General features: G+C 43.3%; 1 protein-coding gene across 3 annotated transcripts; it reads left to right on the top strand.

Annotated features, from left to right (window-relative positions):
- Window positions 1-611: 611 nt before the first annotated feature.
- On the top strand, window positions 612-16,092 carry ark2n (arkadia (rnf111) N-terminal like PKA signaling regulator 2n). 3 transcript variants are annotated; one of them, XM_062553842.1, is made up of 5 exons: window positions 614-821; window positions 5,101-5,855; window positions 12,803-12,895; window positions 13,532-13,616; window positions 14,067-16,092. In XM_062553842.1, exons 2-5 carry the CDS (start codon window positions 5,156-5,158, stop codon window positions 14,218-14,220), a joined length of 1,032 nt encoding a protein of 343 aa, XP_062409826.1. In that variant the 5' UTR covers window positions 614-821; window positions 5,101-5,155; the 3' UTR covers window positions 14,221-16,092. The 3 variants fall into 3 exon arrangements, with proteins under 3 accessions (XP_062409825.1, XP_062409826.1, XP_062409827.1); XM_062553843.1 differs by lacking the exon at window positions 12,803-12,895 and having other exon boundaries at window positions 615-821; XM_062553841.1 differs by lacking the exons at window positions 12,803-12,895; window positions 13,532-13,616; window positions 14,067-16,092 and adding an exon at window positions 9,159-10,540 and having other exon boundaries at window positions 612-821.
- Window positions 16,093-16,468: the final 376 nt, after the last annotated feature.

The raw sequence follows: 16,468 nt of genomic DNA, 5'->3' as shown, positions 1-16,468 counted from the left end.
AGTGGAAAATTGTCCTGGTCACACTTGGATTGGAAATCATGGACGGTGCATCATCTGGATCAGAGGAGAGGGATCACCCCGCTTGTTATTAGCACACAGTTCAAAAGCAAGAATCTGTGGCCCCGGCAGTGGCGCAACTGGCTGGGGCACCTGCACCGTACGCTGGCGACCCGGGTTCGATTACCGCCCCGTGGTCCTTTCCAGATCCCACCCCAACTCTCTCCCACTCACTTCCTGTCATTCTCTCTACTGTCCTGTCCAAATAAAGGAATAAAAAGCCCAAAAAATAATCTTTAAAAAAAAGCAAGAATCTGTGATGGCACGTGGGTGAATTAGTATGACATGGGCAAAATGAATGGCACAATTCTCTTTTTTAGAGAAAATCTTACATTTCAGGAAAACGATGCCAAACTCCATTCAGCAGCACATATTCCAACCGCTGGATATAGAAGTGTCCAGGGAAGTCTACAATAGCCTGTCAGCAGTCAAGACATGCCACATTGCATTCTGTCATATTCTGATCCTGATTCATAATATAATCGACAAGACAATTCCTCGCCACCCCACAAGGAGTGCTACTTGTTCTTGGCTACACCAACAGGAAGTTGCGTAAACAAAAATTACTCAAACTCCGGCTAGTGGGGACATTTTGAATTGACCAAAGTGATACGGCATTCGAAAGAGTCTGTGAAAAACTTAAAAACTTAAGGCTTCAATTGCATCTGGCCTATGCATTGTTGATGTTTGATGATTGACTGAAAGGAGAAGATCCAGTAGGATGGTGAAGAGCTTAGACACTTGAGGGCTTTTTTATATCCCAGGTAAGCTGGCTAATAATCGTTGCTGTGGATGCTAACATTAGCAGCCTAGCTAGCTGGCTAACAGAGCAAGCAAAAGCAGACAGCTGGAAAGCCAGTGATTTCCTTCCATTGCTAGCCTTCCATTTTGGAAGCGTTTTCAGTCGCCGATAACTATGTGACCACTTTGAGTTTTTACTCTAAGTTTGCTCAATAAAATCAGTAAATAGGGACTTGCTAGGCTACCTACGTAAGTAGCTTATTTTAGATTTAGGAGTGGGGTTATCTGGTTAACGTTAGCCAAAAATGGCTCCAAGGCCTTCAAAGACTAGCATGCTAATTTAGTTAGCCAGGAAGTCAAAGGTAGAGTGCGACGTTGGCTAACTTTAGCTGGCTAGTGAGGTTACTGGGCTTTAGGCGCACTAGCTAGTTTAGCATTTGGTAGGATGGAGGGAACAGACGGACAGCTCTAACTTCATGAAGTTTCAGCTGCAGAGAGTGTAAACTACACATAATACATATGCTTAATACTGATCGGATTCGGTTGTTTGTTGCATTTTTTACACGAGTGAATGGACACAGAAGCTTCCTCTCTGCATCAATGTTAGTCGTCTAAAATGATCCCAGTCTACCCCTTCATCTGTAACTCCTCTTATGCACGTTTACCGGTATCCTTTCATGCATGGTGGATAACTACTCTGCAGCGGTCTGCCGCACCTTGAGTGACTGGATAGGTGTGTGAGTAGCTAGCTTGAATTACAGTCGTGCCGCAAGGTCCCGTCTGCAACATGAGCGGGTCTCGGAACAAGTTCTCGTGCAGACTTGAGTGATGTGCGGCTGAAGATACCGTTAAGAGGTCACGACATTAGGCATTCGAGTCTGGCTTTCTGAACTGACTCGGTAGAGAGAATGTGCAGGTGTCTGGCCTAATGGGCGGGACACCTTGACACCTACACAGATGAACCCACGAGAGGACGATGTAGAGACAGAGCTTGCCAGATCACGCTCTTGGTACTCAGCCTCAGGACCTCATTCATTTGAATTTTAAGTGTAGGTAAATAAAGTGTCTTGTTAGATAAGACTCTTGTTAGATAGGGAGTCCAATGCATATTTCTAATCAATAATTTGGCTGCCATATGCCCCATGTATGTTCACCTGTGTTATTTTGGAGTTTGAACGGTTTGCATGCTGTTTCTTGACTCTGCCAAGTTGTAAGCTGCAGACTTAACTTCCAGTCACTATTTAGTGTGATCTAAGTAGTGTTCATCTTAACTTCACCTATGGGTGGTTGTGTGAATCCCTGTGCATAAATATGCTCTGTTTTGTTCCTGCTATGGCCTCTTTGTTATAAGCGAACAAGAACTCCCTCTTCACTGAATACTGTTTCTGTCTCAATGCCAAGCATCTGCACCTATTTTCCCTTATTTTATCAGAAAATGTCTTAAGTTTCTTTCCTGTCGCAGTTCATGCTATGCTTGATTAGCTGAATTCAAGTTGGAATAGCACCTTATGCAGTATTATTCATCCTGTCTTTTCAAGGGGACCTTCGTTTGGGATTAGTAAATTTACTCTGCCATTAGAGATAGCAAGGTGGAGGCTAGGTTCAAGCTCTGATTGAATCTTGTCAATGTTTTTTATACTTTCCCACATGTGAGTTTAATTGACCATTAAGTACAACCAGTCTAGAATGGCTCCTTCCTGATTGTTCCCTTACTAGATTGGGTGTCAGGCTTCTGACAGTAGCTACGTTTACATGCAACCATCGGAATGACCAATCGGATCGGTCAATCGGATCGGTGGATGTTTACATGGCAAGGAGTATTTTGGATGCGCGCGTTTACATGTCAGCTTCACGCGTATAGCCTGCTTGCAGTTTTGCTCCCCCGAGATGGACGAGCTTATAGCCTATGACGTTTGAGGCGTGAGATATTCCCTACTTCCAATCCTCTGCCTCTGCTTTCTTCTGTTCAAAAGCAACATCAGTAGGCCTAGAGTTTCGTTTCTTTTCCTTATAATTAGAATGACTAAAACGACGAAAATATAAACAAAAATTGCGTCCTCCTAACACTCACTGGCCGATTTCACACTGCACAGCAAGTCGGTCAGCAAATGCTAACTTCATGCACGGTCTTCATGCACGGTCATACAGAAGTATTCCAAAGCCAGAAATATAGCTGATTATCCTGTAATCTGACGGGGTAGCAAACCATCAAAACGTCTGACTGAACAGCTAGTTGTTTTGCGCCTGACAAGTCCCAGCAACACAAATTCAAACTTGTATGGAAATGCATTCAATCAATAGGTCCTTGCCGTCTACCTAGCTTCCACACTGTTCTTTCAGACATCGCAAAATATCTGTCTCCACTGTAGTCGTAGGCCTAACTTCAATAGCCGTTTAGCCTCCGAAACATAGCCTACCTGTTAACATTTGGCTTTCAGAAAACGAGACTTCGTCACTGCATTTCAGTCGTTGCTTTTACCAAAGCCTACGCAGCTGCCAGTTATAGGCTATCCAACTGCCTGCAGCCTAGTACTTCCTAAACTTCAAGATGCTGTCAGATTTTGTTGTTGTTTTGAAAGTGTCACGAAACTAAATAGCCTATTCTTCCGATGCCATGTTATCCGTCACTGTTTAAACCATAGACCTTAAAGAAACATATGATTCAACCTCACGCCCAGTGCTTATGTTTACACCTAACCAAAGATCTTTCATTACTATCTTTAACCCTCTCTGCCTACACCGTGGTGGCTTTTTTGATAAGAGAAATATTGCGCCTCCTTTTCTGAACATGAGCAGAAGGGAAGAGTAGCAGGGAACGATCCGATCCATTGTATACATGACAACTATTTTACTAACAGACGGGTCCGTTCCACCTCTTTCAATCCGATCCAAATTTCAATCAGATCGGCGATTTTCATTCCGATTGTCTTGTTTACATGAAGGAATTTCATTCCGATTGGGCCTGAATCGGATTAGAAAGGGTGCATGTAAACGTAGCTAGTGATGTGGCAGAATCGTCGCTTTATCCACCCTCTGCAAATCTACTGCAGTATAATTGGCTATTTGCTGTCAATTTGCATCCCGTTAGGCTCAGGGACTTTCAGACGTAGTGAACTTGGCACTCACATCAGGTGTCCCCAGAAGGCTTTGATTAGCTTGGAGGTGTGGTGTAATGAGGCTGTTGCTCAACTCCGACGTAAACAGTCAGTCTTCAGGAGGAGTGCCGGGTGCACTGCATCTGGCATCTTGTCTTTACTTCCAGTGTGCCAACCCACCTGTGTCTCAGTGTCCCATTTTGGGCAGTTAGCCTTGCAGCAGGGTCATTCACTCTTATGGGAATTCATTTGGAAGCATTCGAAGACTCTCCTCACAAGATGAATTGTGCCTCGGTGTCTTGGTTTTGTTTCTCTCCCTCTCCTTGTCCTGTTTCTGCTTTTCTGCATTGCATCACAAGACGGGTTTCATGCTTGTACAGGGACCTAGAGGTGACGAGCCATTAGCCACATGCAGGCAATGAGCATATCGGCTTTCTTGATTTGCATTCTCTGGTTTCTTGAAGCAGAAGTGTTCATTTTCATTTCCACATTTGTGATGCTCTATAGGTGAAGCATCAGCTGTTTTGAGTTGGCGCGACAGATGTCTCGAATGGCAACTACTAGATCAAGGCTAGCCACTGGAGGGAGACAGAAGTTCAGGAATAGCATGGATTTTTAGACCTGGGTGATTCTATTTTATGCTGTCCTCAGTGGCCCTCAGTTAAGGTGGCTAGGTGGAAGTTGGCGTCCTACTTGTTGCTCTGTTGTCCTGTATGTTTTGGACAAAAATACGCTTTTGTCCAAAACAACATACATTATATTTTATCTATATTTAAGACCAAACAAAATAGACCAGAGAAGTTACTCACTCTGGGTATTCCCAGAGGAACTCCACACAGTGTTTTGTTTGGGGGGACAGGCTGCCCCCACTTAGTTTGTTTCTAGTTTTAGGAGCCTGTGCTGCCTTTTTACAGTGTAGTACTCATGGGATGGGCAGCCAGTGGATTGTGAGATGTTTGCAGAATGTGACAAAAATGTTATGGGCTTGAGCAAATATCACACACATGGCAATAGAATTTTATAGTTCACTGAGAACTTTTTAGTGTGTGTATAAAAATGGATAAGCTTGTGTGAATGTGTGTTTGTTGTAAATGTAGCAATTAGCCCCTGTAGATTCTGTCCGACTCTGTTGCGCATAATATTAATGGCACACATATGGAATGTATTATTGAGGCCTACTAATGACATCTGGTGATCTGTTCTGCAGGCAAGCTCATCCCACCAAGAGCCTGTCTCAGACGCCCCGCCACACCCTATCGAGCATGGCCAGTCAGGAGAAGGAGGCGGAGACTCTCCCTGAGTGCAGCACGGAGGACACGCCTCTAAAGTCCGAGACCACGCCCACCAGCTCCCCGCCGGGCGAGGAGGCCGCGGGGAGCACGCTCTCGGAGAGCTGCTCGGCCGGCCTGCTCTCCATGCCCTGCCTGCTCAAGGACCTGCGGCCCCAGACCACGAGCTCCAGCGGGGGCACGACGCGGGCGCACGAGGAGAGCGACTCCTCCCCCTGCCTGCTCTCGCCGTCCTCCTCCGGCCACCTGGGCGACTCGGACACGCAGTCGTCGGCGGAGGAGGGCACGGCGCGCCACACCGCCGGGCCCGGGCCGGCGGCGGCCGGCTCCGTGGCCGCGGGGGGGGACGCGGCGGCCCCCGGCAGGAAGTCCCGGCGCTCGCACTCGGAGAGCGACACGCCCAACGCCTCCATGGCGGCCAAGAAGAACCGGTGCCAAGAGCGGCAGGCCAACGGGCGGGTGCGCGTGCGCGGCCACCGGAGCCGGCTGCAGAAGGAGCGCATGCGCATGCGCCGGCAGAAACGGGAGGCGGCCGCCAGGCGCAAGCCGGACCTGCTGCAGGACAGCAGCACGTCCGACAGTGACATCACCGCACAGTCGTCGTCATCTTCGTCGTCATCGTCATCGTCGTCAGACAATGAGCATGGTGCTGGCATCAATTCACACACACCAGGTAAGGCCATGTGGACCTCTGCAAATGCACCTCCACACACTCCTGTCTGTCATCCTCACACAACATCCAAGGGGTAGGTAGATCGGGCCTTTTGAGAACGCCGTTGTGCACAAACTCATTTCCTAAACTCTTGCCATGACTAAACAAATTATACGCGGCTTGGAGGCCGAGATAAATGAGGTTAGAACATGCCCATGAAAATGACAGGGAAGGTGTATTGTACAGTTTTACGTCTCTAAAAGAAATATTACAATTCTGTGTGAACTCACAGCGAAGGTGGGTGGAAATTAGGCAGCTTTCCTATGGGCATGTGTGACCTGGAAAATAAATGATGAATCTCAAAATAATTTCATGGCCTTCAGGCAGCGTGAAGTCTGTAAAAATCATAGAAATTGCGAAGCTGTTTTCTTGTGAGTGGGCAAGAATCTTTTGTTGTCTTGTCTTGATTATCTTCTGGAATTCTCAGAGTACAGCTGCTTGGCAAAAGTGGCTGACAATCATTTGGTTTCAGTGATTACAGGTTTCAGTTTGGCACTGTGGTCATTACATCAGTAGGCGGCTGTTTGATTACCAGTTGTTGACTCAATGTCCTCATCAGACACTGAAATGGCATGTAGCTAGTGTTCACTGCAGAATTGCTATTAGCTTAATACCATTATTATGCACAAAGCTGGGAATGAAAAATCTAGCGCCGCTCGAGGCTCAGCCAAGTTTGTAGCTCCGAGGCGGAGAGCTCTCAGTTGTTTGCAATCAAGTTCAATTGGCCTGCCAGCCACCCTCACGGTCAGACAAGTGGTTGTGTTGATTGAGACTGAAAATCAGCATCAATCAGTGTTTTTGCCTGCCTCCTGTGAAATGGGCTGCCTCCTCAACTCTTTGGTGTTGAAAAGTCCACCATGGCTCTTCTTGTCCTTTCCTCCGTGTGTTTCATCAAGGCCTTATGGCATCATCTTCAACATCTGTCAGGTGGTCACCGTTTAACTTTAAATAATGACCAGTTCAGCTTAAGGCTGGCTTACATTGCACGATTTTGGTCTGTTTTAACAGTCGACGACTACATTTCCAAAATCGGGCGGAAATCTTGAGAGTTGTGCTAGAATCGCAGCGCGCTCCCGTCATCTAAATCGTTTAGTGTAAGGTGCCAATCTTAGCGGTTTTAAGTCCGTCGGAGGCAGTCTTTCTCTAGTTTTGCCGTTACGACAATATCAAACATGTTTGATATTATCGGAAGTCTTTTCAGTCGTGGCTCATGCAAATAGTGACGTGAACATTAAAAACCAATAGTAACCTCTCGCGAACACGAAAACGGAAGGGGCAAAATAGGCGACAGCTGTAGCCTGTATGATTACTTGTTATTTCATTTCTTATAATTTATTAGTCGGCTATTCTACGTGACAGAACAACTGTATGTCTGTTAGTGATGTCACACTATCAAACAATGCTGCAGAAACGCGAAAGAAATACTTTGATATGAGTAGCCTATCATGTGAGTTCCTGTTGATGATGACGTATAGCCTAGTGCACGATGGAAATAATTTGAAGGAATCTAGCAGCAGTCTTGTAAATAGTGACCACAGTCTTTGCAAAATCCTAATCTGAGACTGGCTTGTGACTAGTCTGTGACTAAAAACTCAATGAATTGTCTTTAGATGTGAGAGGGTCTGAGACTGTAGTCTTTCAAAAATCTTTTCCAAATCTTTGCAAAGTCTGGCAATGTAAGGTAGGCTTTAGCACAATTGTATTTTTTTTCATGAAATATTAGTACATGTTTTGAAAGTCCACATTGCACTATATCCACAATACATTGCATAGTATTCACACGACACAAACAAGATCGCATTGCAAAGAATCCACGACACGGAAACTAAATAACTAAAGTAGACTGTTAAATGACTGCAAAGTAATATTTTTAATATGAGCTGTTCTGTGAACTTTCTCTTGGTGGCTCACTCTTAGTAGGCTAGTCTTTATCCTAGTCTCCTGTCTTACGCAAAAAGACACATGATCCAAACAAATACTTTTTAAAATCAGATCCTGACATATACCTGATCTCATAAATTTGTGCTTAAATAACACACCTAGATCATATCCACACCTAGATCCATGAAATGGAATGGCAGTTTTGTACTTTGTGTTTCTTTTCATAAATAAATGTACATTGTCAACTGGCCAGCCCAGTGCTGGATGTAACGTTGAATAGATTTAAGATCTTTTGTTTAACACTCTGTAAAGCGCTCTATAAATTAAATTTGAATTACATTGAATTTGAAATTAAATTGAAATTGAATTGTAACATTAGCAACATTATGGCTCTTTAGCTACTGTTTTTAGAAGTGTTTCTGCTGGGAACTGGTGTTTATCACTTCACGATTGTTGATTTGTAAATGGTAATGAGAGGAACATATAAGGAATGAGAGGACACACCTACCTTTCCTAACTGGCTAATTACTCTCGGTGTTTGTGCTCTGCGTATGTTTTTAGCAAGCCGTCCAGCTGGTCTTCGTGTCAATGGTGTTGTGTTCGGTGGCTGCAGGGAACGTTATGATTGGCTATTGGCTAGTTATCTATTGTTATGCCAGTACAACGTAATTTCTTTGTAGCTTTGAACTTTGGGTCCGAAATCCCTGAAAAATGTAGGAACATTGCCAAATGGATCACCAAATTAGTGTCAGTGGTGCAGTTTTTGGAGTTCGGAAGGCATATCTGTTGGCATGTAGCTAGTTGAGTTACTAGTTGTAGATACAAAAAAAAAAAAAAAAAAACGTACAGCTGCAGCAGTAATATGGTGAACTTAAATTATTTAACAGACGTTCTTATCCTAAAGCCATAGTATTCATTTTGTTGTTGTTGTTGTTGTTGTTGTTGTTTTGGACTTCAGTTAGGATGAGGTCTGGTGATTGTGTAGATGCAAATTGATCTAATCTCAGTAGTTGTGCATCTAATACTCTCTGCATGGTCACAAGCATGTTCACAAAACCATAGGGATGCTATACAAATAATTGTGATCGCTCAATTAAAAGTGAAATGTTGTTGTTGAAGTCCTGCCTGACCAGAGATTTGTCCATAAGGTTTTTTCCATGTGATTTGTTTGTGGGGTCTGTATGTGTACAGATGTGGCATTTTGTCTACAGCATGTCTCAGTTAAGTTTGAACCACCGCCTTTTTAGCGGGTGCCATTTTCCATGAACGCTTTTTTGACACACACACAAACATAGCATGACCTCCGTCCGTTCGCATGTGTCCGCCTGTGTGTGTGCTCGTGACGTGTGACGTGTGTTTCTCGGCTTGGCCACTGTCTTTAAGCTCGCCGTCGCCGTCGGACAGAATATTCCCGAACCTCTTCCCACGGGAGGAGCCTCCTGCCAGAGGGCGGACCCACCACCACCACCACTACCACCGGGGGCGGCGGCCTGGGCGGAGTCCTGGAGGAGGCCCTGACGCGATTTGCCGTCATGCAGAGGCAGACGGAGGAGCACTTCCGCGTGTGGATGGACCGCCTGGCCCGCCTCCACTCGGACAGCGATCAGTCGGAGAGCGAGCAGGGCCGTCAGAGTTCCTTTCTGCCGTCGTCCGAGTCCCAGGAGACGCTGGCCGCCTGGCGCATGGCCCAGCTTAGCGCCAGCGCCAACGTCAATGCCAACTTTGCCACGCAAAATACCACGTGCAGCGGAGCCCCCGATTCTGTTGATTCCAATCCTCTGAATGTATAGACGGGGGAACGTGTACTCCTCATACCCTCTGCCTCCCATCTCTATCCCCACCTCTTTCTTTTTCTCTCTCTTTTCTCCCGCATCTCTCGATTTCCCACAATTCCCTACCTCCATCATGTTTCTTTCTTGCCCCCTCCCCCCATCCCTCTCCGAGAGCATGTGCCTTTGAGGTACTCAGGAGCTTCTGACTTTTTTGTTGACTTGTGCACGGCGGCGCTGAAAAAAAAAAACACGGATCCTCTTATTTCAGTATGCCAGCAATGCTATGTTATCGTGCCACCTAACACTGGAACCCACCGATTGCCCAGGAATTGACCAGCAACGTCTCAGGGTTGCTTTTAGATGTGTATGAGGAATTTTTTTTTCACGTTGACATTTTAGTGTTTTTAGCAATGGGTCAGAGTCTGATTTGGTTGTCATTAGCTATGGTTTTTGTTTGGTTTTGCTTTGAGTTGTATGTCTGATGTTTCTTTGCTGTAACTGGTAACCTGCATGTGACAAAACAATACAAGCCAGCTTAGCTTGTCTTGCACTCATTCACAGAGTTAACAATAACACACACACACACACACACACACACACATACACACACACACACACACACACACACACACCTCATGAATGTGGTTAACACATTTACTGTTCTATTTACCGTTTACATTTGTCTTAAGATACTCTGACAATACCTGCACGCTTACAAGTGACCATATGAAGATCCATTCTTTAACAAACGAGCAGTTAATTTTAAAAAATACTTAAGCTATGAAAGTTGCTTTATTATATTTTTTTGTATGGACTGAGTGCAGGACTACTTTCTAAGTGCTAACAAATATTAGGCTGTCTTTACACCTTTAATGGGGAGCTTAGGGTATCTCCCTAATTGCTTGTCAAAGTTAAATATCTTTAAACTAGAGTGCCTGTTTATTTGAATGCCTGTTCACATTAAATACATACAAGGAAGATTGACCTCTGTGTGAGTGTGTTTTAAGGCATATTGTTATGTAGTGAACGTTACAAAGTAAAGCAAGACATGGGCATCTCTGTCTTTGCATAGCCTTTCCTTAAGGAAGTTTTCACAAGTCAGGCAATAGAGAGACAGGCTGTCATACACTGAAAACCACGCACACCTTAGAGTGAAACAATTGTTCATCCTCCATTGATTGCATCATGTGAGAGGGTGTCCCTGTCATTTTTCGTTTCTATCAAAAAATAAAACAAGCTAACAATGCACTATTACCAAACTTCTGAATAAATCCGAATGGGCCGAATCCAAAAGTTGAATACGTTCTAATTGAAACAAAAACAAGATGCTAACCGTTTGTTAGCAATTATCTGTTGTTAGCTATTGTTACCAGATAAAGCAATACCAGTTTGAAATGATGCAACGAAACGAACAATTTGAACAAAATTCAAATTTGTTTGGTTTTCAGTTCCGCTTGTTTTTTCTTGATTCTAGTCAATTCTAATATTTTAGGTCCCAACTCTTTCATACAAATGTTGTAGCAGCATAGCGACAGATGGAGGTGGACCCTGTTGTTTTTAAAACTGATGTTATTACACGCAAATAGGACAGAGCTGCAGATAAATGGTGCATACGGCTCTCATTTACTGTTATATATTTACTATCTCGGAAAACCAAACTTCGAACAAGCAGGAATTGTGACTTCCTGCTCGTAATTGGGAAATACGACTGGAAATAGGAGTACTGGATGCACCATAACTACAGTAATTGGCTTTTTACATTTCTGTCACAATTGTTAATTTCCACTCATGTCAGAGCTCTGTTCTAGCCAACATTTTGGATGCATCTGCCACTTGCACAGAACTTTGTCTCTTTATGAAAGTCCCCTTTTCCCTTTGTGAATAAGGTATAAGAACTTAGCTTTCACTTCACCATTCCCATTTCAGAATAAACACAATTGTTCATATATTTTCTTCAAAAGGCATTGTAGTTGTGGATGAACACATGTTCTGTGAACACCTTCAATGTTTCCATGAGCCACCAGTTGAGAGACATGGTTGTTTTTTGGAGAAAACCATTACATGTATTGATGTGTATCTGACTGATTAAATGGCTAGACAGACACAGATCAGGTGTAAAATGGGTTTGTTAGCTGCTCGGTCAACAATATTGCTGATATTATCTGAGGTGAGTCTTTAATGCACAATTTTTGTTATTCAGTTATGCCGTTTTGAAAGAACCAAGATATGTTCCATCCATCCACTCCAAAAGAACAGCTGAAATGCTTATTGCTATTCGTTGTCAAACGTTAACTAGCGTTAGATAGTAGCTGGTCACATAAAGGTTGCGTAAATGGGAACAGCAATCAAGAGTTGTTAACTCGGCCAGGAAATTAAATCAAACCAAGATATGCCCTCTCCGCATAACCAAACTCAACCGAACACCTGACTTGATTAGGTGATCACATCTTCGGCAAATGTCTTGTCTGTTGACTTGGTATTATCATTTTGGTTGTGAAAAGACTTTCTATGTTTCTTGGCAGGGAGCCTTTTGCTGTCCCAACTAATGACAAACAACCCAAAGAATCTATATCCTCTAAGCTCTCAAAATTAGCTGTCAAATTTTAACACACCAGAGGAAAGCAGAAATAATTACAGGATCTGACTGCTATGTTTGACGATGGCAGTTAAAATTCTTCTGGCTCAGCTGGTTGATAGTGCCATTGTGGAATGTTGATCACCAGAATGAGTGTGGGTCAATGTTAGCTAGAAGCTTTGGAAGGTTAGCATTAGCGGCCAAGGGTTTTATCGTCTTGGCTGGATAGACTTGATTAACGCTAATAGTTTAAGGCAAAAACAACAAGGAATGTCGTTTTTCTCAATTGTGTACTAGAAGAGCTGTACTATATCCAACTGCTCTGTCCCCAGCTACTTATTCAAAAGAATGACTGATTTGTCATGAAGGACGGTGCAACACAGAATTTGGAACCCTGCCTGTGACCATTGTTTGTTAACTTGCTTTAGTAGTCAGTGGAAGATTGTCTTAATAATATCAACTTTGATCAGAATTGCACAATTTAGAGTCGCACTAAACTACACCTAGCCTGCTAAGATAAAAAATAAATAAATCACTTCTCCCTTCATTTACCTCCTGATCTTACAGAAGACAATGCAAAAAGCATAGTCTTCAATATCTCCCTCTAAAGACTTTACCCAACAGACACAATTTTGATTGGAGCTTTTGTGTTCATTGGTATTTTGTGTGTGTTTGTGCAGTTGGCCCAGATGTGGTGGGGCATTATGACCTATCAGACACCCACTCAGAGCAGGAGCCGCCTTCTTCACACCCCCACTCACTGGCCCCCTCAGGTCTGTGTCCATGGCGACCACTGCGTTTTTGAAAACCTCTTGCCAAACATTTCAGTCCATCTTGCCAGACTTGTCTAGATTTTTGGTGTGAAAGCCATTTGTATGCAGACCTGTCCATTGGTGAAGGTTTTGAGATTGTATGTGATTTGGTGTGTGAGTTGGCTTTGGTACTACTACAGGTGCCTCAATATTCCATTAGATGTAGTAGGCTGTTCCTTATAATTTGTCGAAAATGAACTGCACATCTACATGCGAACACTGCAAATTTCTGGTTTCTGCCGTTCACAACGATTGCTGCGTCATCACTAGGGAAAAATGAAAACAGACAGACACAATAATTATAAATAATTATTGTCAATGTTTTTGTTTTTAAATCAATTTGAGATTAATTTAAATAATTAATAAAGTGTAGTTTTATATAGGCCTATTTGCGATCTTGATCTAAAAACATATAAACCTCACAGACCATTGTTTTATCACATTTTGAAATGTTGATGAATGAACAATAGTTTCAAATATTTACTTTTTTTTTTTTTCACTGCTGCAACGTTGAAACACCATGAAATATGTAGTAATGTAGTTTAAATGTACGGGTGTTACATTTTTTTGACATTTCGGTTGACATTTTTGTTTCAGGTGAGGCAGAGGCGAAGAAGCCGCAGGTGAGTCGACCCTCCTCCGACAGTGAAGTGGAGATTGTCGGCGTTCAGGAGAATCCCAGGTACACATGCAGAACTGAATGCATAGCAATGTTTACCGAAGGATGGAAAAAAAAGGATTAACTTTTACGTCTAAAATATTCTACTGCAATCATATCGATATTCATCCAATTACATTACATTTGAATTAAAAACCACAATAAGTGCATCAATGAGTGCAATTGTCTGTAGTAGTGCAATTATTTATACATTTGATTATTACCTTGCGCTTTCTATTTGTTTTTATATTTATACTGGCTCGTATGGACTCTGTATGCATGATTCTATTAGAGAATGTGCATCAGTGCATTTATGGCCAATGCATTTTTTATACCCATCAAACACATTATTTCTAGCATAGGACCCCTGTACAGAATTCAGTGTTTATTCTAGTTCGCCACTACTGCCATTGCCTCTGTAATACGATACCGTACCTTATGTCCTTCACATTTGAACCCCTGTTGTGTATGCAGGTTTCCACGTGGAGGCGTCATCCAGTCTCTGTCCTCCTGGAAGACGGGGGCCAAGCCCACGTGGAACACAAACCCCAGCCAGTCCGGCTGGGCGCCACCCTCAGAAGTGGTGGATTTGACACTGGAGGAGGACAGACAGAGATACCTGCTGTGACACACACATACAAACACAAACACACACATATAGCTACTGTAACAGACGCCCTCAAACACACAGAAACCTGCTGTAACACACACACACACACACACACACAACCCCTACCTGCTTTACAACATGCTCACACACTCACGTGTGTGTCCCTTTACATTGACAACTGCAGTAAAACCCACAATGTTTTGTACAGTCCCATTGATTCTAATGGGTGCATACACTACATATCAAAAACACATGGAGCAAACACAAACACAAACACACACACACACACACACACACACACTGCTTTGACACGCAGACATTTACTTACACAAGCACATTGACGCTTTGAGGTGTGTGCACTGATCAGTACTAGCCTGGGTCCTCCTTATCTTCCTTTATACCCGTGTCAGGTCTTAGCTAATAAGCAATATGATTGTGTGTGTATGTATGACCAAGTGAGGGCCCCATAATAAGCTGCTGCTTGAGGAATGTATGTGTAGTTGTGTGTGTGTGTGTGTGTGTTTGTGTGTGTTTGTGTCTCTGTCTGTCTGTCTGTCTGTCTCTGTCTGTCTGTCTCTGTCTGTCTGTCTGAGTGAGAGAGACAGGGAAAAGGATATATACTCTTTAAGAAGCTGCTGCACGAGTTGTTTGAAATGCAGAGGCTCGAGACGATGAATTTTTGTTGTCGCTGCTGCACTTTAGAGACTTCACAATCATGAATTCACAATCATGATCGGGCGTACACTCTCAGAAAAAGAAAAAAACACAGGCTAACCTGTAAGGAGGGTTTCGCTCGTTCTCACCTGAGAGAACCTGAATGGGTTGTCAAGTAGAACATGGCTCTAGTACGCTCTCCCTCATTCACACACACACACACACACACACACACACACACACACACACACACTCACACACTACACACCTCCTCCTGGAGTGCAAGTGCTGTTTGCCTTGAAGATAACTAAGCAGATTATTTTCCCTTTTTAAATTATGTACAGACCCTCTGTTCCTGGTACTCACACTGTTATTGTCACATTAAGCATAGTTTTGACCAGCTCTAACAATTAGACTGCCAACGGTCCAGCTGGAACTCTTAGATAACAAAGCTTTTTTGCCTTTTATTCTTCCTCTTATCTTCAATTGACGATTGTTTTGTTTTGCATTAAGACTGTCATGTTGATGCCGGGTCATATGACAACCTCTCTGTATGAATACTGTGGCATTTGAGGGGGAGACATGCACTTGGATATTTAGAGGCTTAAAAGCTGTACAAACTGCTCAAGCTGTACGCAGTGGGAAATGCTTAGGGAATTGTGTATGTGTAGTGGAGAACAAGGGGGTGGATTTATATACTTTGAGTCATACTTTAACAGACTGATGAACCAGACAGCACTTCAGCATCATGTCATTACATTTCATTTTTTTTCTTGTCTCAGTTCTCATGGAAGGCATTGTTTTGCCCTGTGTCTGTGTGTGTGTGTGTGTGTGTTTGTGTGTGTGTTTTGAATGTGTGTGTGTTTGTGTATGCATGTGTGTGTGAGTGCTAAATAGGGTTGCAAATACTTGCTCCTACCTGTGTGAACTCCTGATTTGTGTGTACTTGCCACGTGTGTGTTCCTGTATTGTTTGTGGGTACCAGTCAATCGCAGATATAAATTCATGTGTCACTATGTTTTGTACTTACCATCATGTTTTCTGATCTCCTACACACATTCGAAAAGTGATTTCTCTTTGCTGTTTTTGTTGTAGTAACTCTGAAGGGACTGTGAGAACCCTGAAATTCCTTAGTACTGATTGCAGGTGTTTCTGAGCATTTAAAACATCAGGGCCCAAACATGTAAACAAATGCAACAAAAACAAAGAACAAAGATACAAGACGCAAATAATGCATATGAACGTCTGTGAAGTCTAAATCATCATAGTTTTTACAGTTAGTTTAATAACAAAAGACTCACACCATCCCTTGCATGTCCATGTTTGTGCTGACATCCCAACATCCTACAGTACTTTTCCTCACCAATACACACGTGTAAGAGCATTCAGCCCTCCTGTTCATCCACAGCATCTCTGCTGTTCGGTCTCTTGCTGTCGTCTTCACCCTTTGACCACAGAGTCTCATACTGGCCTGATTATTGGCTAATAATTGATGTCCCTCCCCTTGATGGGCTGACGACACCAGTGTTCTGATGTACAAAAGCAGGAAGAGGAGGAAAGATGAACCTCTAGAGGAATTACTGGTACCGCATTAAATGAGCCCCAAATTCAT

Source organism: Sardina pilchardus, chromosome 14 (assembly GCF_963854185.1).
Source record: "Sardina pilchardus chromosome 14, fSarPil1.1, whole genome shotgun sequence".
NCBI lineage: Eukaryota > Metazoa > Chordata > Actinopteri > Clupeiformes > Clupeidae > Sardina > Sardina pilchardus.
Note: the sequence above shows the minus strand (reverse complement) of the source record. Positions and strands in the feature narration are given on the sequence as shown.

Excerpts from the sequence above, each read along its gene's own strand:
- ark2n (XM_062553841.1), top strand. The coding sequence starts at position 5,156 with ATGGCCAGTCAGGAGAAGGAGGCGGAGACTCTCCCTGAGTGCAGCACG. Across the intron at positions 5,856-9,158 it reads CATCAATTCACACACACCAG|CTCGCCGTCGCCGTCGGACA; the intron begins GTAAGGCCATGT and ends ACTGTCTTTAAG.